This window comes from Oncorhynchus gorbuscha, linkage group LG09 (assembly GCF_021184085.1).
Source record: "Oncorhynchus gorbuscha isolate QuinsamMale2020 ecotype Even-year linkage group LG09, OgorEven_v1.0, whole genome shotgun sequence".
Taxonomy (NCBI): Eukaryota; Metazoa; Chordata; class Actinopteri; order Salmoniformes; family Salmonidae; genus Oncorhynchus; species Oncorhynchus gorbuscha.
Genome location: NC_060181.1, coordinates 42530981 through 42555997, shown reverse-complemented (window position 1 = coordinate 42555997; position 25017 = coordinate 42530981). Strand labels below are relative to the sequence as shown.

Here is a 25017-nt window from a genome sequence, read left to right as displayed (position 1 = left end):
GTCTTATTTTTATTTTTTTCACCTTTATTTAACCAGGTAGGCTAGTTAACTGAACACTGATGTGTCATCGGCAAAACTTAATGGTGGTGTTGGAGTCGTGCATTTGTAGTTCATTGTGGTATTTGTAGTTCTTTATGATAGCCATAATAGTAGTTAGCATTTCATTTGGGGGGGGGGGGTAAATATAGGCAAATATATTGATAAAAGTCACCTTGTCCTAATGATATTTACACAGTTATCAAAACGTCACGCCAGGATAAGCTTACTATTAATGTTAAAAGTCATAGGTGTTACCCCATACATTTGGGGGCGTCAATACACCATAGTTGGGTGTAGTTATTCCTATAACACCACCGAATAAGAAGAACATTCTCTGAGCCACACTTACAGTCCAGTTGGAGGCGGTAATGCACCTTAAAGTTGGTTGCCAACCGCCATATAAAATCCACAGAAGAAGAAGAAGAAGCAGTAAAACGTGTGAGTAGCTTCAAAGATTTTGTAAGTAAAGCAAGATAGACCACAGCCTGTCATTTCCAATGGGAACAAATGAGTCATAGCGGGCAGAACAAGCAAGTAGGTGGGCAGAGCAAAGCACGAGCTAGCGTGATCCCATTGCCGTGTTCTAGCATACATCTGCATATGTCCGTTAGGAAACGCCTATCCTGAAGTGCGCGTGTGCAATAACTCAATTCACCTTTGTGCAACAACGCGAGTTAAAAAAATTTTTGGCAAAGGGTGAAGTCTACAAATCGTAGTCCACTCTTTTCATAGCATATTTTAGTTTTGGGAACGTAACTGTATTGAAATCAAATGTTTCATCGATTACAACATTTGCAGAATGTCAGCCAAAATCCATCTCGTTCCAATCCTTTTACTACCATATTTGGTATGGAGTGGAAACGCCAAGCGGATGCTTCACATTTATACATCCGCTGAAATATCTGTCTCATTGTTCTGTAGGAGCTCTTTGGGTTTGGCTTACGGAAACATTGGACACGTGTCGATTTAGCTGTGTTATTTTAGCTACAGAAATTAATCTGAATTCTTTGCGAAAGTCCCAAGATTTCTCACCACTGCTCTGTAGGGACCGTGACCGCTGGCGTTTGCCATTTTCTGCCATGTCAAAGCCCGTCAAAGTTTCCAAACCTGGAACGATAACTTTTTACCAGTTGGACAATAACAAAGTCTTTGACACCCCAAAATTTATGCAAGGACTCGAAGAAAACTCTCCTGTCATTTGTCGTTAGCAAGTTAGATAGCTGGCTACATTTGAGCAGGTTATCTACTTAGGAAAAGTGTACACTAGATATTTTTTCCAAAACACTTTCTCGGTCACTTGTTCAAGAAATTTCGCGCCTTTGATCCAGTAAAGGAGTGGCTCGTGAGTTGAGATGATTTTGAGAAAAATAACTGCGAGAACATGCAGAGTTTGGCTGTCTAGGGTGAGTCGTAAGCTATCTGAATAGTTAAACCCTTTTAAATTGTAATACTGTGGCATTTGGAGGTTGTTTTGGTATGGGGAACCTCCCCCATACATACTTAGACTTCCTATTTAGGTATGTTCTGGCTGGTCATGTTTTGATTGGCACATCACTCGAACGCCCTTATTTTTCTGCATCTTACCAGAGATATTTTAAACTGTCCAGATGTCTATGGAAAATTACCTATAATTAATTAATTACAAAATTAGTTAGTTTTCCTTCCCATAAAAAATGTATTTATGCTGTGTTCATGACCAAGTGGAAAGGTGGTATTTACCACATACGTCCTCGAAAAATCCACATGAACGCTCTTCTCCCATCTACTAAGGAAATTACTTTTCTGCAGTTAAATGCAACAATTTGTTAATTAATTTGTTTACAAGCATGATAGCTGTACTTTTAGTTTCTCAACTAGTTCAAAGCATGTGAATGCCTCCAACTGGTATTTCAAATCAAACGTTTTTGTCACATGTGCTGACTACAACAGGTGTAGACCTAACCGTGAAATGCTTTTTACAAGCCCTTAAGCAACAATGCAGTTCAAGAATAGTCAAGAAAATATTCACCAAATAAACTAAAGTAAGAAGTAACTACACTGCTCAAAAAAATAAATGGAACACTAAAATAACACATCCTAGATCTGAATGAATGACATATTCTTATTAAATACTTTTTTCTTTACATAACTGAATGTGCTGACAACAAAACCACACAAAAATGTATCAACCCATGGAGGTCTGGATTTGGAGTCAGAATTAACACTCAAAATTAAAGTGGAAAACCACACTACAGGCTCAAATCAAATCAAATTTGATTTGTCACATACACATGGTTAGCATATGTTATGGCGAGTGTAGCGAAATGCTTGTGCTTCTAGTTCCGACAATGCAGTGATAACCAACAAGTAATCTAACTAACAATTCCAAAACTACTGTCTTATACACAGTGTAAGGGGATAAGGAATATGTACATAAGGATATATGAATGAGTGATGGTACAGAGCAGCATACAGTAGATGGTATCGAGTACAGTATATACATATGAGATGAGTGTGTAGACAAAGTAAACAAAGTGGCATAGTTAAAGTGGCTAGTGATACATGTATTACATAAAGATAATAATAATAATATGCAGTCGATGATGTAGAGTACAGTATATACATATGCATATGCATATGAGATGAATAATGTAGGGTAAGTAACATTATATAAGATAGCATTGTTTAAAGTGGCTAGTGATATATTTACATCATTAGGCTGATCCAACTTTGATGTAATGTCCTTAAAACAAGTCCAAATGATGCTCAGTAGTGTGTGTGGCCTCCACGTGCCTGTATGACCTCTCTACAACGCCTGGGCATGCTCCTGATGAGGTGGCGGATGGTCTCCTGAGGGATCTCCTCCCAGACCTGGACTAAGGCATCCGCCAACTCCTGGACAGTCTGTGGTGCAACTTGGCTTGGTGGATGGAGCGAGACATGATGTTCCAGATGTGCTCAATTGGATTCAGGCCTGGGGAACGGGCGGGCCAGTCCATAGCATCAATGCCTTCCTCTTGCAGGAACTGCTGACACACTCCAGCCACATGAGGTCAAGCATTGTCTTGCATTAGGAGGAACCCAGGGCCAACCACACCAGCACATGGTCTCACAAGGGGTCTGAGGATCCTAGGGGTCTGAGGATCCTAATGGCAGTCAGGCTACCTCTGGCGAGCACATGGAGGGCTGTGCACCCCCCCCCCAAAGAAATGCCACCCCACACCATGACTGACCCACCACCAAACCGGTCATGCTGGAGGATTTTGCATTCAGCAGAACGTTCTCCACGGCGTCTCCAGACTGTCACGTCTGTCACATGTGCTCAGTGTGAACCTGCTTTCATCTGTGAAGAGCACAGGGTGCCAGTGGCGAATTTGCCAATCTTGGTGTTCTCTGGCAAATGCCAAACGTCAGGCACGGTGTTGGGCTGTAAGCACAACCCCCATCTGTGGACGTCGGGCCCTCATACTACCCTCATGGAGTTACATTGTGTTGTTTAAGTGTTCCCTTTATTTTTTTGAGCAGTGTATAACAAGGCTATATACAGGTGGTACCGGTACCAAGTCAACGTGTGGGGGTACAGGTTATCCTAGGTAATTTGTACATGTAGTTCGGTTGGTAGTGCGTACTGGGCTGTACGCACTACCCTCTGTAGCGCCTTACGGTCAGATGCTGAGCATCTGCCTTACAAGGCGGGGATGCAACCGGTCAGGATGCTCTCGATGGTGCAGCTGTATAACCCTTTGAGGATCTGGGGACCCATGCCAAATCTCCTGAGGGGGAAAAGGTGTTGTCATGCCCTGTTCATGACTGTTGGTGTGTTTGGACCGTGATAGTTTGTTGGTGTGGCAAGCATTTTTGAGGTGTTTTTTAAAGTGTTTTTATTTTTGTATTTTTTATTCCTTCTCTCCAATTTATGCTTTGGCCACTGATACGAGTATAGGATGAATCAATAACAATATTTGGGTAGGAGTTAAAACAGAATATGATTTTCACTGACAGGACACTCAATTACTTTAAGAAATGAGGAGATGGGGAAAATCAATGAGGAGATTCCATTGAACTGTCCATGGGTATTGTCTTATCTCAAAAATGGATGGATTGCCTATTTGCACTGTAAAAATATCCTGATAAATCACATTGGCTACTTCTGGGCTTGAGTCAAGCTGGTGCTACCAAACTTGCCACATTGAATAAAATATTCTGGACCCACAGTGAGCTCGGGACAGACACAGCTGTAGGCTATTTGCTCAAGGGATAAGAATTCATCCGGTAGGCCTATTTGTATGGCGTTTCTACTGGATCAGAGTATGACTTTTTCCCCTTTCACACTGAGTGGTTATCAAGCGCTGGAAAGACTGTAAGATGACAGAACTTGTAAATATAATGAAATAAAACAAACTTGGTTCTCACAAGTGCAGCATAGGTTGTGCGCTCTGCAAACAAAGTGTCTACTCCTACAATGAGAACGATAAAAGACTGGAATAATAACATTTTGAGTTCATTAACAGACATTACCATAACCAAACAAACATTGTAGATTTAGATCATAGGAATTAATGGTAAATATACTACTGGTGATATATGGAATGGGGGAATTGATAGATTCAAATTGATTGTTAGGGTCTATCTAATCGATTGGAATCCAGACTGCGAGTTGAAGATAATTACTAATACTCTTAGTAAAAGTATTTGACTGACCAGGTCTCTCCAGATCTCCCAACAATTCTATTTCTAGGGTCAATCTAATATTAACTTTATGCTAACTCTACTTGAGGGCAATACCAGAACAAATGGTCTATTGATTCTGTATCTTCACAACAAAATCTGCAGAGCTGCGATGGTTGTATGCCCCAATTATCAACATTTTGTTGGTGGCAAGAATTCTGTACAATGATTTTAGCTGAAAAGCACGAGTCTTGAGTCTTGCAGCGTTTTACTCATACACCCTGTGCCATGGAATCGTTACATCATAAATATCTTCCCAGCTATTTTGCAATCTGTATGGCACAGCTGTTAACGTCCTGGTCCTCAACTGAAACTGGTATACTTTCCTATTTGTTATTTTTGTTCCTCAGATCCTTTATATTGGGCAGACAAACAAGTTCCCTACCTCCCACTGCCACATGCTGCCTCCATTTTTTGGGGTTATGCTGTAATCCATCTTGGATTGAGCACACCTTCCCATACAATTCCGACAGCTCCATGAAAGACACAACTCTACCGTTCCAATTTACAATATCATGTAAAAAACAAAATACCCCTTTCAAACATGTTTTCCATAAGTACAGGTAATTTATCAACCAACACATTTCAGTTCAACCATAATATTTGTTGTAATATTTGTTCCATCCAAAATGAGTCATTTTTAAACAATGGATGAGCTTTTCTTAGTAATCTACTTGAGAACCATTTTGGGTTCAAGTAAAGCTTTTAGAGAGTGGTTTAGTGCTTTTATATTTAATAATCTCAACCCAACCAGACTAAGGAGTTAATCAGGGTAATTTCCCATAAATAGATAGCTATTTACCTCTCCATGGTTATAGGATCTTGTCTATTTTGACTAGTTTTCTATTGAAATTCATTGTGGAGAGCTTGTTTTATGTATGTATGTATGTATGTATGTATGTATGTATGTATGTATGTATGTATGTATGTATGTATGTATGTATGTATGTATGTATGTATGTATGTATGTATGTATGTATGTATGTATGTATGTATGTATGTATGTATGTATGTATGTATGTATGTATGTAATATAATAATAATAATAATATATGCCATTTAGCAGAAGCTTTTATCCAAAGCGACTTACAGTCATGTGTGCATATGTATGTATGTATGTATGTATGTATGTATGTATGTATGTATGTATGTATGTATGTATGTATGTATGTATGTATGTATGTATGTATGTATGTATGTATGTATGTATGTATGTATGTACAGTTGAAGTTGGAAGTTTACATACACCTTAGCCAAATGCATTTAAACTGTCTTTTTTCCACAATTCCTGACATTTAATCCTAGTAAAAATTATTATATTTTGTGAAGTGCACCAGCCCCTCCTGCAGCAAAGCACCCCAACAAAATGATGCTGCCACCCTAGAGCTTCACGGTTGGGATGGTGTTCTTCGGCTTGCAAGCCTCCCCCTTTTTCCTCCAAACATAACGATGGGCATTATGGCCAAACAGTTCTATTTTTGTTTCATCAGACCAGAGGACAATTCTCCAAAAAGTACGATCTTTGCACATCTTCGTGTGCAGTTGCAAACCGTAGTCTGGGTTTTTTATGGCGGTTTTGGAGCAGTGGCTTCTTCTTTGCTGAGTGGCCTTTCGGGTTATGTCGATATAGGACTCGTTTTACTGTGGATATAGATACTCTTGTACCTGTTTCCTCCAGCATCTTCACAAGGTCCTTTGCTGATCTGGGATTGATTTGCACATTTCGCACCAAAGTACGTTCATCTCTAGGAGACAGAACGCGTCTCCTTCCTGAGCGGTATGCCGGCTGCGTGGTCCCATGGTGTTTATACTTGTGTACTATTGTTTGTACAGATGAACGTGGTACCTTCAGGTGTTTTGAAATTGCTCTCAAGGATGAACCAGACTTGTGGAGACCTTATTTTTTTCTTCTGGGGTCTTGGCTGATTTATTTTTGTTTTTCCCGTGATGTAAAGCAAAGAGGCACTGAGTTTGAAGGTAGCCCTTGAAAAACATCCACAGGTACACCTCCAATTGACTCAAATTGCCTTTCAGAAGCTTCTAAAGCCAAATAATTTTCTGGAATTTTCCAAGTTGTTTAAAGGCACAGTCAACTTCTGACCCACTGGAATTGTGATACAGTGAAATAATATGTCTGTAAAAAATTGTTGGAAAAATTACAAGTAGATGTCTTAACCAACTTGCCAAAACTATAGTTTTGTTAAAAAGACATTTGCGCAGTGATTGAAAAAGACTAGTTTTAATGACTCCAACCTAAGTGTATGTAAACTTTCGACTTCAACTGTATGTGCTATGAGTACCAAGTATGTCTACTTCACCGTCAGCCCATTTTATAGGTAAACTGCAGGGTAATGTAAAAGTTTTTAAATACATTTTTTAAAGATCCGATAAATTTTCTGGCCTCGCTGGACCATATTATGTATCTAGATTTTCCTTGAGACATTGCAGGGTTCTAGCTTGCAGACTTAATATAAAGCTTGAGTCATCGGCGTACATGGACACCTTTGTTTTTAAATCTTGGATTCTAATCCTCTGTTATTTGATCTGATTTTAATAGCTATAATTTTGATGACCATTTCAAAATCTTCTATGAATACCAGGCTTGGCTTCTTAGATGTTTCATATTCGTGTATTTCTAGTAGTTATCGTAGATTATCTCCAATATATCGTCCATGTTAAAAACCTGTCTAATCAGGATGAACAATACGTGGTAGAAACCTTTTTTAATTCTGAGTGCTATGCATTTTGCTAGTATTTTTGCATCGCAACATTGAAGTGTAAGAGGCCTCCAGTTTTTTTCCATCAAGGTCTTGTTTCAATAATAGTTAAATCAGACCTTCCTGCTGAGTACCTGACAGACTCCCAGTTAAATAAGCTACTAATGGAGCTTTGAGTATATAAACAAAAGGCTTGATATACCTTGGAGCACGGTGAGGATGGACGAGTTTCCTTCTAGTAATTACAGTTGGAGGAGCGTTCAAGTGGATATTTCCCAGTCATATGCTGGTATTTACCAAATTACAAGATGTTGTGAATGCAGCATTAGTCGAGAAACCTACCTATTTTCCCTCGAAAGGACATAATGTCACGATTTCAAAGATCTACGATATTACAGAGAACAAGTTTATTTCACATCTTGGAAAATATTTGTCATGTGCTTCTTATTCACGTAATTCATGCTAATGTTGGGTTTTTGAGCTAGCGCCTAGAATGCAACGTTGACAACGTAGGGTAACGTACACAATGACCGTTAGTACGAATCAAATGGAGTTTTTCCAGATCCTACTGTCCCTAGGTGGGTGACCCCGAAATACCCCTGGGTGACCCAAATAACAAATGTTGAAACTTAACTGTTGTTCAAATATCAACTCATCGTATTACTCAACATTGTTTATCTGGACATACATGTAGGTTGTGTCTGGATCCAGCCAGGAGAGATGCTTCTCCTCCTTGGTGCCCGCCCAGCCGGTGCCCCGCTGGCCCAGACTCTGCAGGGGTACCTACGAGCCCTGGAGCCCCTGATACCTGAAGAAGAGCTTGTCCACACCCGCAAGAATATCCAAAAGTTTTGCGGAGAGGGGGGGACTCGGTCCGCAACTTCAAGAGGGACTAGAGAGACGAGCTAGACACTCCAACAATTGGGTATGCAAACAATGTGGGAAATTATGCACAATTTGTAACCGACATAAATAGACTGAGATAAGAAAATATCAGTGGAGTGCGTGATTTTGGATGACACTTTATAGTACCCACAATGCATGGTGCTAATTTGAGTTTCACTCTTTCCACAGCTGCCCTCCTTTCTGAACTGTACTGCATGATTGATAGTTGTTTTGCTGTTGTCCTTTCCCCTGTCCTCTACTGTAGATATCTGACTGGTGGGTGCAGTGGGCGTACCTGGAGAGCAGACAGCCCCTGCCCGTGCATTCTAACCCGGCCATCTCCCTGCCCAAGCGGGACTTCTCAGACTGGAGGGGCCAGCTTGTGTGAGTGCCAGTCAGCAACATACTGGCATACCTGTATGCACTATGTGCCTGTGAGATACTAGAGGAGTAGGCTGGTTTGCTGAATGTACACAGTCACCAGTGTTGACATGATCTGGTTGGATGATGTTGTACACTCACTCAGCATTTGTACCTGTGGATTTGCTGAGTACAGAGTGAGAACAACTTTGTCGGTCCAACTGCAGACAGGTGGTTTTAAATCAAAAACGATTGTATTTACATACGTTTTCAGACCGTTTGCTATGAGATGCAATATTGTGCTCGGGTTCACCCTGTTAATTGGAGTCCACCTGTGGTAAATTCAATTGATTGGACTTGATTTGGAAAGGCGCACACCTGTCTATATAAGGTCCCAGAGTTGACCGTGCATGTCAGAGCAAAAAGTAAGCCATGAGGTCGAAGGAACTGTCCGTAGAGCTCCGAGACAGGATTGTGTCGAGGCACAGATCTGGAGAAACATTTCTGCAGCATTGAAGGTCCCCAAGAACATGGTGGCCTCCATCATTCTCAAATGGAAGAAGTTTGGAACCTTCAAGACTCTTCCTAGAGCTGGCCACCCAGCCAAACTGAGCAATCAGGGGAGAAGGGCCTTGATCAAGGAGGTGACCAAGAACCCAATGGTCACTCTGACAGAGCTCCAGAGTTCCTCTGTGGAGATGGGAGAACCTTCCAGAAAGACAACCATCTCTGCAGCAATCCACCAATCAGGCCTTTATGCTAGAGTGGCTAGACCAGTGGTTCTTAACCTGGGTTCGATCGAACCCCAGGGGTTCGGTGAGTCAGTCTCAGGGGTTCGGCGGAGGTCAAGACACACATCCGATTCATGTGATTCGTGATGACACGCTCCGCTTGGCCATCATTGGCTGCAGGTGATCACGCTACATTGCTTGGCCTATCTGTGCTGCAGGGAATTTGGTGCGCTCAGTAGTCGACTTGTGACTGTCGTGATGTAACGTCTTGTGATTTCTTTCTTAATGTTCTCGGCTTTGTACCCATCAACAAACCGATCCTCACAGCATCGTACGAAGTTGCTTACCTGGTCGCAAAGCAGGGCAAACCACACACCATTGGTGAAACACTCATAAAAACAGCTGTGTTGGTGATGGCGAATATCATGCTGGGAAAAGAGGCTGAAGTTAAGTTATCCCAAATTCCTCTTTCAAATGACACCTTCAGCGACAGAATAGAGGACATGAGCAAAGACATCTTGGCTCAAGTAATTGCAGATCTGATTTCAAGCCCGGCAAAATTCAGCCTTCAACTCGACGAGACCACAGACGTTTCCAATCTAAGCCAGCTTGCTGTATTCGTGCGCTATGTGAAAGACGACGTAATAAAGGAAGATTTTTTTTATTTTGTAAGCCTCTTACAACAACTAAGGCAGCCGATGTGAAGAAACGTGTGGATGACTTCTTCAAAGACAGCAATCTTTCGTGGGATATGGTTTCTGCAGTTTTTTCGGACGGAGCTCCAATCATGCTGGGAAGAGAGACTGGTTTTGGTGCGCTAGTGAAAGCCGATGCACACACATCATTGTTACGCATTGTATTCTGCACTGGCATGCGTTGGCAACAATAACCTTGCCTCCAAAACTGGCAGAAGTATTAAAAATTGTAGTGGAATGCGTGAACTATGTGCGAACTAGTGCTCTGCGGCATCGCATCTTCAGTGAGCTGTGTAAAGAAATGGCCTCTGAATTCGAGGTACTTCTATACCATTCTAACGTTCGGTGGTTATCCTGGGGACAGGTGCTGAATCGTGTTTTTGCCGTGCGTGTGGAATTAGCCCTGTTTTTGTAAGAGCACCAACATTGTCATGCAGATTGCTTCACAAATTCTGAGTTCATTCTCATTTTAGCGTACATGGCTGATATCTTCGCAGCTCTCAATCATCTCAATCAAAAGATGCAGGGCGGTGGAGTCAACATCATCGAAGCGGAGGAAAACCAGAAGGATTTTTTAAAAAAGCTACCGTTATGGAAACGCCGAACAGAGAACAATAACTTTGCAAACTTTCCCCTGCTGGACGACTGTGTAAGTAAGATCGAAGATGTATCTGGAATCGGAGACAATTCTGTACCCGCGGAACTGAAGCAAGCAATTGCCACGATGAGCTTGCAAAGTCTCTCGACGGATACTTCCCTACAAGAGTCATATCCAGCATGGGCGAGACAGCCGTTCACGTTTAGTGTTGAGACAACAGATGTCAATGATGAATACCTTGATGAAATCATTGAAATTCAGCAGAGCCAGGTTCAACAACAACTCTTCAGAACAACAACGCTTTCAACGTTTTGGTGTCAACAAATGGTAACGTACCCTGTTATTGCTAAGAAAGCTCTGGAGATTTTCATACCGTTTGTTACAACATATCTTTGCGAGCAATCCTTTCCGAGGATGCTGGACATAAAAACGAGGAAAAGGAACAGACTTTGTTGCGAAAATGACATGAAAATGACATGAGAGTGGCACTTGCCAAGGTGAAGCCGCACATTTCTGAACTGGTCTCTGAAAGGCAACAGCAGAAGTGACACTGATTTGCAGTAAATATTCATTATTATGTTTTTGTTTTTATGTGAAAATCATGTTTTGATGATTTTGTTCTTTGAACACAGTGATGTTGATGCACGGTTCATTTTGTGCACCAGCCAAATATATACCTATGTTTTGAAATTGAAAAAATCATTGTATTTTTCCAATTAAGAAGGGTTCGGTGAATGCACATATGAAACTGGTGGGGTTCAGTACCTCCAACAAGGTTAAGAACCACTGGGCTAGACATAAGCCACTCTTCAGGAAAAGGCACATGACAGCCCGCTTGGAGTTTGCCAAAAGGCACCTAAAGGACTCTCAGACCATGAAACAGGATTCTCTTGTCTGATGAAACCAAGATTGAACTTTTTGGCCTGAATGCCAAGCGTAATGTCTGGAGGAAACCTGGCACCATCCATACGGTGAAGCATGGCGGTGGCAGCATCATGCTGTGGGGATGTTTTTCAGCGGCAGGGACTTGGAGACTTGGCAGGATCGAGGGAAAGATGAACGGAGCAAAGTACAGCGAGATCCTTGATTTAAAACCTGCTCCAGAGCGCTCAGGACCTCAGACTGGAGCAAAGGCTCACCTTCCAACAGGACAACAACACTAAACACACAGCCAAGACAACGCAGGAGTGGCTTCGGGACAAGTCTCTGAAAGTCCTTGAGTGGCCTAGCCAGAGCCCGGACTTGAACCTGATCGAACATCTCTGGAGAGACCTGAAAAAAGCTGTGCAGCGACGCTCCCCATCCAACCTGACCGAGCTCGAAAGGATCTGCAGAGAATAATGGGAGGAAACTCCCCAAATACAGGTGTGCCATGCTTGTAGCGTCATACCCAAGAAGACTCAAGGCTGTAATTGCTGCCAAAGGTGCTTCAACAAAGTACTGAGTAAATAAACACTTGCAAAAATGTCTAAACCTGTTTTTTGCATTGTCACTAAGGGGTATTGTGTGTAGATTGATAAAGGGAAAAGAAACTATTGAATCCATTTTAGAATAAGGCTGTAACGTAACAAAATGTTTGCAAGTCAGGGGGTTTGAATACTTTCTGAATGTTATTTCATACATCTATATCCTATCTATAGCTGTAGGAAATATGAGGAACTTTGAACAGTTCCACCCCCATTTTATGATAATGCACAAAGTAGTATGTTGCAAGGTGAAGTTTGATTTGCATTGAACAAACAGTACTCTGTCTGGGCCGTTCTCTAACATCTTTTGTGTCGACCCAGGTTTGCATCCAAGCTGATTGCTGCTGCACTCGATTTCAAAAATGTAGTAGACAAGTAAGTGCCATTTCACGATTGTGCTCTACATATACGCCGTCTTAGACCTGAAGCCTTAATATTAGCTACATATTACTGACCAGTTTTTCCAAGTCATGTTTCACCAAATGGTGAACCATATCAATATTTGTATCCTAGGTTGCAGAAACTCTCACAGCTATTTTAGGGTTTTAACCTTTTATCTCTGTGTTGGCCTGTATGCTTTGGTTTATATACCCAGTCTACATTTATTACGGGATACTGTCAGTAACTGTATCTGTATGCTCTCTCTGTCTCTGTATCTCAGTGGCCGTTTGCCAGTGGAGTATATGCGGGGCCAGCCACTCTGTATGGAGCTCTTTCCCCTCCTCTTCTCATCCTGTCGGATCCCAGGCCGCAAACACGACACTATCACCCATCACAGCCGTGCCCGCCACATCACAGTGGTGAGGAACTACCAGGTGAGCTTGACCCACAGTATGCATCAGAAGAGGATTTAACGTCTTTTTTTTTCAAGATGAGAGCTGCTACACAGAGCGAAGGGGACAGCTCCAATTGATCCCATATTACAGACTAATAAACATGGCAATGATACATTACATTTCCATTTAAGTCATTTAGCAGACGCTCTTATCCAGAGCGACTTACCCAATCAAATGTATTTTATTAAGCCCTTTTTACAACAGCAGTTGTCAAAGTGCTTTACAGATACCTAGCCTCAAACCCCTTAGAGCAAGCAATGCACACTCACAAGCAAAATGGCTAGGATAAACTCCCTAGAAGGCTCAGAGCGATGGGTGGCTTGTCCTCTTCTGGCTGTGCTGGGTATAGATTTAAGAGTGCATTTAAGAGTACGTTAACGTTTAAAAGTAATTCAAGACATTGAAATATTCATAGATGACCAGCCGGGTCAAATAATATTCATGGTGGCAATAGAGGGCAGAGCATTTTCTGCATAGAAAAAGCCCTAAGGGTTTTTTCGGGCCTCCTAATTCCAGACTAAAAATATATAATAACTGGGACTGGGACAGCTATAAATCGTCAAGCTAGGTAGTCCTGAGGCACGGTCCTAGGGCCCAAATCCTACGGGAGGGGAGTTAGTGAAAGCATGCCTAAGACCAGGTTTGTGGCGTTGGACATTTGAATGTTGGTCAACTATTATTCACATAAGTTTAGCTATGCGCAAATGTTTGTTTCATAATGTAATTAGCTGGAAAACACTGTCAAAAGTGCACTGTGTATGCACGCAGGTTTTATGTCACATAGATGAAAATATCCATTAGACATTTAGAAAGGGAGATCTAAAGATGCAACAACTAGCATGGTTTGCTAGTATGACTATTGTGCCTTTGGCCACTGGACAATGAAAGAAAGTTGATTTGAAAATCAATAGAACATGACAAATGGGCAACTGGTTTAAATGGCATGTGGAAGTCTAAAATAATTGCCTCCGCGTTTCTATGGTCAGATTTTTGTCTAGGCTACTTTGAATCACCACTTAAGGAACAGCCTACACACCACTTAAGGAATATCAACAGGCCACTCTCTTACTACCCTGAAAACAAAGGCAGAGTATAGTCCATGAAGATCTCCCCACCTCATTAGCCAGAGGAATAATTTGATGGAATTATTTGGTTCTAGTCAATATTCTAGCAGCTGTATTCTGCACTTACTGAAGTTTATTTAGGCCTAGTGCCATATCCGGGCAGCTTGAAAGTAGGGCATTGCAGTAATCTAACCTTGAAGTGACAAAAGCATGGATTAGCTTTTCCACATCACAGTTCAATTCTCTATTCTGTCCTGCCCAGTTCTTTCAGATGGACGTATACAATAGTGATGGCTCTCGGATGACAGAGAGCCAGATCCACGCCCAGCTTCTGCGAATCAGGGCTGAGTCCTGGAAGACTGACAAGGAGCCAATGGGCATTCTGACCAGCGAGCACCGCCAAACCTGGGGCCAGGCCTACAGTCGCCTGCTTAAAGGTAGACACGATAGACACAGCATTATACTATACATACCCATAAACATACCCAGAGTATGGGACGTTCCAGGGCGTGTGACGCAGAGGATCACACTGTTTTCAAATACATGTTGCTAGTATGTCCGCACGGGCGCGCAGTAACCCCGAAAATGCCACGCAGCTCCCAGTGACTGCCGTGCAGAGCACAGATGAAATATCAGCCCACGGAAAGACCCACGAGATTGAACTTCACTCAACTTCCTAGAGTTTCCCCTGTTAACACCACCAATGTTTCCCTTTACAGTGTCAATTGTGATAGAATCAATGCAATATTAGTCACTTTCAATGCAACTTAGTGAAACAACTTAACTATGCAAGATATTTTGCTGGATGCAGAATGCTTCGGAGTAGGATTACATTGCGCACTACTCAGTCCTTATTAATCTACAGAGACTGGTGGGCGTAACTGATCAGAGCTGCAGTAGGCCCGTGTGGATCTGTGCCATTTATTTTGTACTGGACTGTGTTTACAGCTGGGTTTGTGAGTAGATGTGGTTGTTTTGAGATCATGTGCACATTTTGTTCATATCTTTTGCTAGTTAGTGAGTTATTAGCTCAGTTATACATCATTTGTAGTCAGCAGTGGGGGAGTGATTGCTTCCTATAAGAGCACAAAACGTGTACATTTCTAGACATCTGAAAAGAAAGTCTGGTAAAGAGCTTTTTTTTGTCTTAAAGGGGCCGTGTTGTATTTTAAGACAGGCTTGAATAAGCTTTGTAGCCAACAGGCAGAGGGTATAATAATAATAATAAGACATTGTATTTTGTAAAGTGGTTTCTTGCATCAAATAACGCAACGATTTTCAGTCACCTCCTTGTCTGAAGGACAAGTGGATAAACAGGTTAATGTTAAACCCTGCATGTTTTTTCAAAAGTCTCTTGGAATGTAAGGCTGAATGATAGAACAGCTATTTCCATGTTAAAATGTTATGGGATGCATTTTCTCGGTTGTTTTTGATGGTAGGCCCACATTATGATCAAATGGCAACAGTAGCCAACTTGGCCACTGTTAAAACTGTAACTAAAAGCAGGTACAGCCTCAGTGTTCACAGTAAACACGCGCTGGAAGTTGCAAAGAATTTTCACTACGTTCACGCTCAGCAGACCTGAAATTTGCTCAGTGGTGAAAAACATTAGAGGGAACATTGGTCGCTACGTCTCTGAAGTCATAAATTATTGTTATCTTCAGTAAGGAGTGCTTTACCTCGTAACCTTTTTTTTCATGCTCTCCCTCTTTTCCTTACCCAGATAAATTGAACAAGGAGTCAGTGCGAGCAATTGAGAAGGGACTTTTCACCTTGTGTCTGGACTCTCCAGTCATGAGGGTCTCAGATGATAAGTATGAGCCACAATATTTTTTTCTCTCAGCCTGTCTTACAATTTTTTTTTCAAATTGAATGCAAGTTGCTGTACAGTCTGAATACTTTTTGCTCAGTTATGTTTGACACACCAGGGACTTCATGACTAATTAAATTGAATAATCCAAAACGCATCAGTAATCAATGAAGTTCTCTGTTACTTTGACTGACAGGTACTCTAGTCGTATGGCAGCTCAAATCCTGCATGGGGGCGGGACACACTCGAACAGCGGCAATCGTTGGTTTGACAAAACACTGCAGGTGAGTGGAGCAGTAGAATTATCCAAATGACCCAACCAGTCATAGATCCCATAATTGATGAAAAGTGTATTGAAAAGTCCATATGGGCTGGGCACCAAATGCTGTATAACACTGAAATAAAAATAAATCAATAAACATAAATGATAATGGACTGAGCAACAATTGTTGGTAAACTAATTAGTTACCTTTCTCTTCCACTATTCCTCCTCCTCTTGTAGTTTGTGGTGGGTGAGGATGGCTCATGGGGGCTTCTGTATGAGCAGGCCACGGCTGAAGGTCCACCAATAGCCACTCTTCTGGATCACATTCTACAATACTGGTGAGATGAGACAGGGGAGGGTCTTATCTACTTTTGCTGCATTACTTGCGCAATTACATACTGTATGTATACGGTATTCACGTCAGTTTTTTATGATTTCAAAATACTTGAAGTTGAAGTCAGTTGATAAAAAAACACACAATGCCAATTAACATTTACCCTCGTTCTTCTCTCTGCAGTAAGAAACCGGACCCAAAGAAAACCCCTTTGATCCCACTTCAGATGCCCAAGAAGCTTTACTTCAACATTGACCTTGAGATTAAGCGAGATATCGAGCATGCCAAGCAAAACCTTGATATGTGAGTTTGCATACCCTATGCATTTGTCATGGATTGTTTCATTACTCTTGTGTTATTATATATCATAGTCTTTATTTGGTCTAAATATGTGACTCATTTCAGGAAACCAGGCATTTGTCGTGCGTCACTACACAGGAGATGCATTTGAACGTACTTTTATTTTTATCTAAATGCTTTTTTAATAACAAACTTGTATGCCATCTGTAAATACAAATACAATTGGGAAATTACAAGCCTAGTTGTTGTAGCCATGGAAAATGTCAGGAACCTTCCCGCTAGCAATGATGGGCTGGACATGCAGAGAGATGAATTCGGATTGGTCTGCCATGTAGCGCGCTTCTGTCTTTAACATGAGCTGCTCAGTATGTGTAGGTAATCCTTTCTAGTGCTTCTTTTTTGAAAGATATCACAAAGAACTGCAAAAGTTTTGCTAATGCTCTACACTTTCTGGAGGACTGAGTTTTGAAATCAGTACCATGTCCGTTGGAAACCGAGTTAGGAAAATTCTGTCATTTGATTGCAAATATGCGGAAGGAGTCAAAAGGAGAACACACCAGGCCCCCAAGCGGCGCAGCGGTCTAAGTTGTCACTACAGGCGCAGGTTCGATTCCAGGATGTGTTGCAGTCGGTCGTGACCAGGAGACGCATGAGGTGGCGCACAATTGGCCCAGCGTCGTCCGGGTTATGGGAGGGTTTGTTCTTATCCCTTTGGGCTCTAGCGACTCTGTGGCAGGCCGGGCGCATGCACGCTGACTTCGGTCACCAGTTGTACGCTGTTTCCTCCGACACATTGGTGCAGCTGGCTTCCGGGTTAAGCGAGCAGTGTGTCAAGAAGCAGTGCGGCTTGGCAGGGTCGTGTTTCGGAAGATGCATGACTCTCGAACCTTCGCTTCTCCCGAGTCCGTACGGGAGTTGCAGCGATGGAACATGACTAACTACCAATTGGCTATCACGAAATTGGGGAGAAAAATTGGTAAAAAGCATTGCTTTTATTTTACATATTAGTTAGTAGGCCAAACTGTTTTCCGTGAAGACCGATTTTCGTGATGTCTTCTGGTCTGACAAACAGCTCTGTAGCTCTGCCACTTTCCACCTCAGATGTTGAAGTGCGAGATAGTGCTGGATTGACACGCAGCCCATACAGAAAAAAAACAATCAATAGCTTAAACTGACAGATTTTGATGGGGATTTTTAAAATTTTCATTAGATTGACGCACAGAATTTTTATATGGTGCGCATACTGACTGGTTCACCACACCTCCGACTACATTCCTAACACTGAGTGCATAAGTGTAGTTGGTGATACAGTACTACAATGACAAAGATAAGAAGCACCCGGCCTCTGTGTAGTCTATGTTTGCTTTGCTATGAACTTCAACACGACTCAGCTGAAATGAAAGTGACATGGACCAAAGCAAATGGAGGAGTGTAAACACGATTAGCTGCCCTAAGTGTTGATGTAACCTTGACAAAACACGGTCAGCAGAGTAAGGCTTTGTTGCCTTCTGACCTACTCATTCTATTTTAAGTAATTGTTTGTGATCTGAGCTGGCTGTGTTTACCTGGGTTCAGCACATTTGCTGCCATCCTGTGGCTAAACTGACAACTGTCGATACATTTCTATCCCAACGGAGTGAAGAGTCATAGAGTCATCTTTATAATTTGAATTCAACAACTAACCTGGGCCTGTATTCATAAATTGTCTGAACAAGAGAGCTGATCAGTTCGATTCATTGTAATCTGATGCTTTATTAATGGAGTATGAATTTGTCTCCACCCCCCAGACTGATCAACGACCTGGATATCCGCTGCTTCAACTTCCAGAGGTTTGGGAAGGAGTTGCCCAAACAGCACAACCTGAGTCCCAACGCCTTCATCCAGGTGGCACTGCAGCTGGCCTACTACAAGTGAGCTCATAGGAATCACTTGCAAAGGGCATTCAGCCTCAAACTAGGATACCGAATGCAATAATAAGGAAATGATGTGTGCAGTTCATGTTTTCAAACTGTGGTACTGATTTTCCTAGACATGCTAGTACATTTTCACACAAGAAGCATTATATTCTCGTGGTTAATAAATGGGACAATAAATATTCTTGGCAGCCAATTCTGACTGGAATATCTGCATTTTCAATTTTGTAAATGAGTTTTGATTAACAACAATCACTGTGTCCAAATTCAATACTTGCGTTGCGTTCAGTACAACAGAACTGTTTGCAATGTTGAATTCAACTGAAACGGTACTGTACTGAATGACCAGTTGAAAAAAACATTGTGATTATGGTGGCCCAGAGGGCAGTTACCATACATATGGTGTGCTGCACGAGTTTTGCTATTTCAGATGGTCACATCCAGATTGATAAGGCCGCACCCACGAAAAGGGAGCAAGCATACTTTACAGGTTATTGATGAACGGTGCACACCATTTTGGGGAAACGTGTCATTCAGTTCAAAACGTCACGCAACACCGCAAATGTTAAAGCAAACTGAACGCACCCCTGCTCTCCCATTTCTCCTTTTCTCCATCAGAGTTCACAATGAGGTTTGTGCCTCCTGTGACATTGCCTCCCAGAGGATGTTTCGAGGGGGGCGCACAGACTACATCCGCTCTCCCACCAATCAAATGCTCAAGTTTGTGCTTACCTTTGATGACCCCTCTATCTCGGTGAGAAGCATTTTACTAAATAAAATAAATTATTATTACCATAGAGAATCAGACCAAAGTGTAGGCTACCCTCTGCCTGTTGGCTTCTTTGCATATTCAAGCCTGTCTCAAAATACAACACGAACCCTTTAAGGCTCTCCTGGAGGATGGTTGGCCACCCTTAGTAGCCTATATAAAATATTACAACCAAATACTTTCTTTATAAAATAATTCCCTCATTCAATGAATTAGGGATCAAATGACTAAGGTAGGCTACTTCAAGGCAAGGTAACTATTAGATGTTTATCTATAATCTTGTAAGGCTAAAATATTCCAGAGATCTAATTGACAGAATGTGAGTTATTTGTCTTTTAGGCTCATTTGAAGAATATTTTTAACAATGTTGATTACAGGGGAATCACAGCTTTTCAACCGTGTCAGGTTTATTTCTCAAGTCCCAATATCGAGTGCTTGAGAGATGGTTTTACAACATGAGTATGTAGCATTGGTAACGCACCCGTTTGTCAATTGCGTGCCTGTGAAACATTTTTTTTAGGACATGACAATGACATTAATTACTGACAACTTTCCAGGCAACACAATATCTAGTTAGCCTGTTTTTATCATTATTATGTTGCTATGTCTCTCTCCTCCGGCCCACTCGCACCGACATACGCAGGTGACAAACCATGGCTTTTCCAGGATTTTTATGACCGTACGAACCCTGTTTGCTGACCATAAATGAGCGATAACTGGGTAAATAACTTACAAACTAGCAAGGAATATCAACAAATGTGCACTGACAATGATCTCAAAAGCCCATTTCGCCACCACAGGTGATTAGAGAAGTTTTTGTTTGCAGTAAGTCTGTTGTATTATCCCAAATGGACACGGTGATTTACAAATCGTTAGGAGTTTAGCTTTAATGGGGGTTTGTGTTGTGCCTTCGCCCTTATCAATCTCTTGTTTCGTGGGTGGCTGAGAAAAGCAACCTACTTGAAGTTATTAATAAAGCCAACAATACATGGCAGCTTTACAGGGGGTTTCTATTAATTGACATTGTTGATGCGTCTTGATGCTCTATTTGTGTGTTGCAGAGAGAGGCAAAGCTTGAATTACTCAGAGAGGCCATAGAGACCTACGTCACTCTAACTGATCAGGTGACTACACCCAATGCTTCTGCTGCCATCGTCTCAGTAATTTGTTTAACTTTTCTGTCATCTAATTACTTCTGACCTTTTTCTAAATTAGGCGCTCAAAGGACAATCCATCGACCGCCACCTGCTGGGCTTAAAGCTTCAGGCCATCGAGGAGGGACTGAGCGTGCCCAGACTGTTCATGGACACCGCTTATGGGCTGGCCACCCACTGGAAACTGAGAACGGGACAGGTAAAGTACAACTCCATTGGAAGTGGACAAGATTGCAACATTCATTCCAATGACCGGATATAATTATGTAATCTAAAGGTGAGTGTCGGATAATGCAATATTATATCGGGTCTGTGTCCCTCTCTCTTTACATGTAGTTTAGTATGGTGTTTTTGTGTGCACTTGTAGTTTATCAAAGTCAACAGGTAATCCTGTTTACATCAGGCATTTGTCATTGTATTCAAGTCATTCATGTAATAAATTCATTTGAATGAATGGGCTATGCATATTCATTCTTAATTGGGTATCGGCTGAGTGAATTGTTTTTTAAAGTTAAATATTTGTATGGTTTTCATTAATGATATGACATCATTTCATTCTTCAGGTGGGGAGAGGAAAGGTGGAGGTGTAACATAAATTCTCAAAAAGGACTTCTTTCATACTGCCATAAGCAATCATTGGGAAAGGGGGGATATCTAGTCAGTTGTACAACTGAAATGTGTCTTCCCCATTTAACCCAACCCCTCCTGAATCAGAGAGGTGTGGCGTGCTGCCTTAATCGACATCCACATCTTCGGTGCCGGGGGGGGGGGGCAGTGGATTAACTGCCTTGCTCAGGGGCAGAACGACAGATTTTTACCTTGTCAGCTCGGGGATTCAATCCAGAAACCTATTGGTTACTGGCCCAACGCTCTAGCCACTAGGCTACCGGCCTCCATAGTGAAGGAGCCAACCCCTCCCTCCCGGAGACCCATGCCTGTTCCCCCAGAATGGTGTGGGCGTATATCTCTAAATTAAAAATATTAGCGCAAATAGACTGCTGATTGGCCAGTTCATTCTCCTCAGGAGCATGACATCATCTCTGAAGAAAGAGCAAGCATCTGTTTGAGGTACAAGTTTGAGTATAGGATGAGTCAACAGCATTATTTGGGTTTGAGTTAACAGAATATGAACTTTTAGAAGTGAGATGTTTATTTTAACACAATCATCTCCTACGTCAGTAATGTTTGAATTGGACTCAGGCGTGGCCGCTCAATCCCCTCTCTGGAGTTGCGCTCCCAGCACATGCCCTCCCCCTCAACTCCCGAACCCAGACATTGAAGATGTTGATAAATATCTTTGTTTGCAGGTGAACTAGGTCACGACCAGTGCAGAGAGCCGCATGAATAAGGGTCCCCTGGAAGAGGGCCAAGCAGTCCTGGCCGCCAAACAAATACCCAGCAAAATGTTTGCTTGAAAAAATATATATAAATATAAATAAAATACCAGTCCAAAGTTTAGATACCTAGAATGCCAAGTGTGAAAAGCTGTCGTCAAGGCAAAGGGTGGCTACTTTGAAGAATATCAAATATAGAACATATTTTGATTGGTTGAATGCTATGATTTTTGGTTACTGCATGATTCCATATGTATTATTTCAGTTGTGATGTCTTCACTATTATTCTACAATGTAGAAAATAGCAAAAATAAAGAACACCCATTCAAATTAGTGGATTCGGCCATTTTGGCCACACCCATTGCTGATGGGTATATAAACTCAAGCACAAAGCCATGCAATCTCCATAGACAAACGTTGGCAGTAGAATTGCCTTACTGTTGAAGAGCTCAGTGATGTTCAATGTGGCACCATCATAGGATGCCACCTTTCCAACAAGTCAGTTTGTCAAATTTCTGCCCCGCTAGAGCTGGCCTGGTCAACTTCAAGTGCTGTTATTTTGAACTGGAAACGTCTAGGAGCAACAACTGCTCAGCCACGAAGTGGTATGCCACACAAGCTCACAGAACGGGACGGCCGAGTGCTAAAGCACACAGCGCGTACAAATAATTGGTCCTCGGTTGCAACACTCACTACCAAGCTTCATGAAATGGGTTTCCATTTCCGAGCAGCTACACACAAGCACAAGATCACCATGCGCGATGCCAAGCGTCGGCTGGAGTGGTGTAAAGCTTTGTGATTGAGCCCTTTTACCAGAATAGTGTCCACGGTACTGGAGTAGGGCTGAGTTATAAAGTTGCTAAACAAGTTGCAGATCTGCAAGTGTATGTGTCATATATATATATATATTTTTTAAGGCTTTTACCTGATGTTTGGCAATTTATTTATTGGTTAACACCTATCGTCTTGTGGGTACCATGTTCAGAAATGTTTGCAAGACACACATTTAGGGAACTATTGTGCAAACCAATTTAAAGTAAATTATTTGATCTGTAAAAAATGCTTTTATTTTGCCACATATGTGAAAGTAACTTTATACCCTGTCTTCCTTCTCTTCTCCCCAACTTCTCAACTATATTAAACCCCTTACACTAGGTGCCTGCAAACACGGACAGTGTAATGTGTTTCGGACCTCTCGTCCCAGACGGATATGCTGTGTGCTACAACCCCCAGTCGGACCATGTCCACTTCTCCGTAACAGCCTTCAACTGCTGTGAGGAAACCCAGGCTGAGACACTGGCTGCCACACTGCACAGCACCCTCTGCAAGCTCCAGGAGCTACTGCAGCCTACTGTATAGTGCTGTGCTATCTGACACAACAGGAATGTGTATTCATTAGGCAACAAATATAAGAAAACCAGCTATTGTCCGATAAGAAATGCTCATGTTTCTTAACTTTTTCAGTTATGTGCCCTAATGAATAAAATCCAGGACTTAAATGAACAACGTCTGAGGTGCTAATGCTTTGATTAAAAAGGAATATTTGGCCTTTGTTGTATGTGCTAGCATTAGCTTGATTTGCTGCTAGGTTTATGTTACTGTTTGTACTTAAGGGCAAATGAATACTATTGTTAGAACTGTTTTATGTCCCTACTTTTTAAGGCCATAGCAGACTACTTAATAAGCTAGGTTTGTCTGGCTAGAGGTTTGTAATGCTTTATTGACCGGCGACTAAATAGATTTCACTGTATGTTATCTAATACCATCTGTGTTTTGTATGCCATTTGGAATCTTGTTTGCTGCAAATGCTTTGGCAGTCCAATGAGAATGTCGGTCAACCATCCAGTCTGTCTATTACTTTTCATTTTGTGGGCAGATTCCTGAAAAAAGACCAAATGTTAACAAACTATGCCTGTATCTGCATATAGCTGGAGCTCTGAGTACTGTTGCGCTCTCCCTGGATGCACATAAGTTCTGTGTTTCTTCCTGTGCTTTTGTAAGGAATGAAATCCTGCAATTTGGTTCAGCCGAGCTCTATTCATGACCCAGCTTGTCCAGTTTTGTTAGTAAACTCATGCAGGTTCAGCCCTAATTTATGTGCTCTCTATCACCTGGACCTGCATGGCAAATTGTCCAGGAACACAAGGAAAGGACAATAACCAAGGACTAGTCAGCCATACCCCCTCTGAGGGGAGAAAATGTACATCTCTCTGAGTATTCAGAGGACTCACTATTGAATGTGTGATTAATACCAAACATGGATACTATAGTATTATTATTTTATCAAACTTCTTCTCTGAGGATAACTGGTGCTTTCTATACTGAGCAAAAATATAAACGCAACATGTAAAGTGTTGGGCTGAAATTAAAGATCCCAGAAATGTTCCATATGCACAAAAGCTTATTTTGCTCAAATTTTGGCCACAAATTTAATTACTTCCCTGTTTGTGAGCATTTCTCCTTTGCCAAGATAATCTATCCACGTGACAGGTGTGGCTTATCAAGAAGATAATTAAGCAGCATGATCATTACACAGGTGCACCTTGTGCTGGGAACAATAAAAGGCCACCAATGTGTGCAGTTTTGTCACACAACACAATGCCACAGATGTCTCAAGTTGAGGGAGCGTGCAATTGGCATGCTGACTGCAGGACTGTCCACAAGAGCTGTTGCCAGAGAATGTAATGTTAATTTCTCTACCATAAGCCGCCTCAAATGTTTTTTAAAGAATTTGGCAGTAAGTCCAACTGGCCTCACAACTGCAAACCACGCGTAACCTCGCCAGCCCAGGACCTCCACATCTGGCTTCTTCACTTGCAGGATCGTCTAAGACCAGCCACCCGGACTGCTGATGAAACTCAAGTATTTCTGTCTTCAATAAAGCCCTTTTGTGGGGAAAAACTCCTTCTGATTGGCAGGTCTTGGTTCCCCAGTGGGTGGGCCTGGCCAGGCCCACCCATGGCTGCACCCCTGCCCAGTCATTAGGGCCTAATGAATTAATCCAATTGTCTGATTTCCTTATGTGAACTGTTAACTCACT

The 25017-nt window shown here is 41.9% G+C and overlaps 1 protein-coding gene across 1 annotated transcript; it reads left to right on the top strand.

The window, feature by feature from the left end:
- Positions 1–957: 957 nt before the first annotated feature.
- cratb (carnitine O-acetyltransferase b) lies at positions 958–24362 on the top strand. The gene is given in 16 exon segments (XM_046362455.1): positions 958–1442; positions 8158–8312; positions 8314–8388; positions 8614–8732; positions 12520–12573; positions 12860–13013; positions 14361–14535; positions 15822–15912; positions 16105–16192; positions 16411–16511; positions 16691–16810; positions 18595–18717; positions 19339–19474; positions 20551–20613; positions 20705–20842; positions 23133–24362. Coding segments are annotated over 15 exon segments (1770 nt in total). The 5' UTR covers positions 958–1442; positions 8158–8183; the 3' UTR covers positions 23337–24362.
- Positions 24363–25017: the final 655 nt, after the last annotated feature.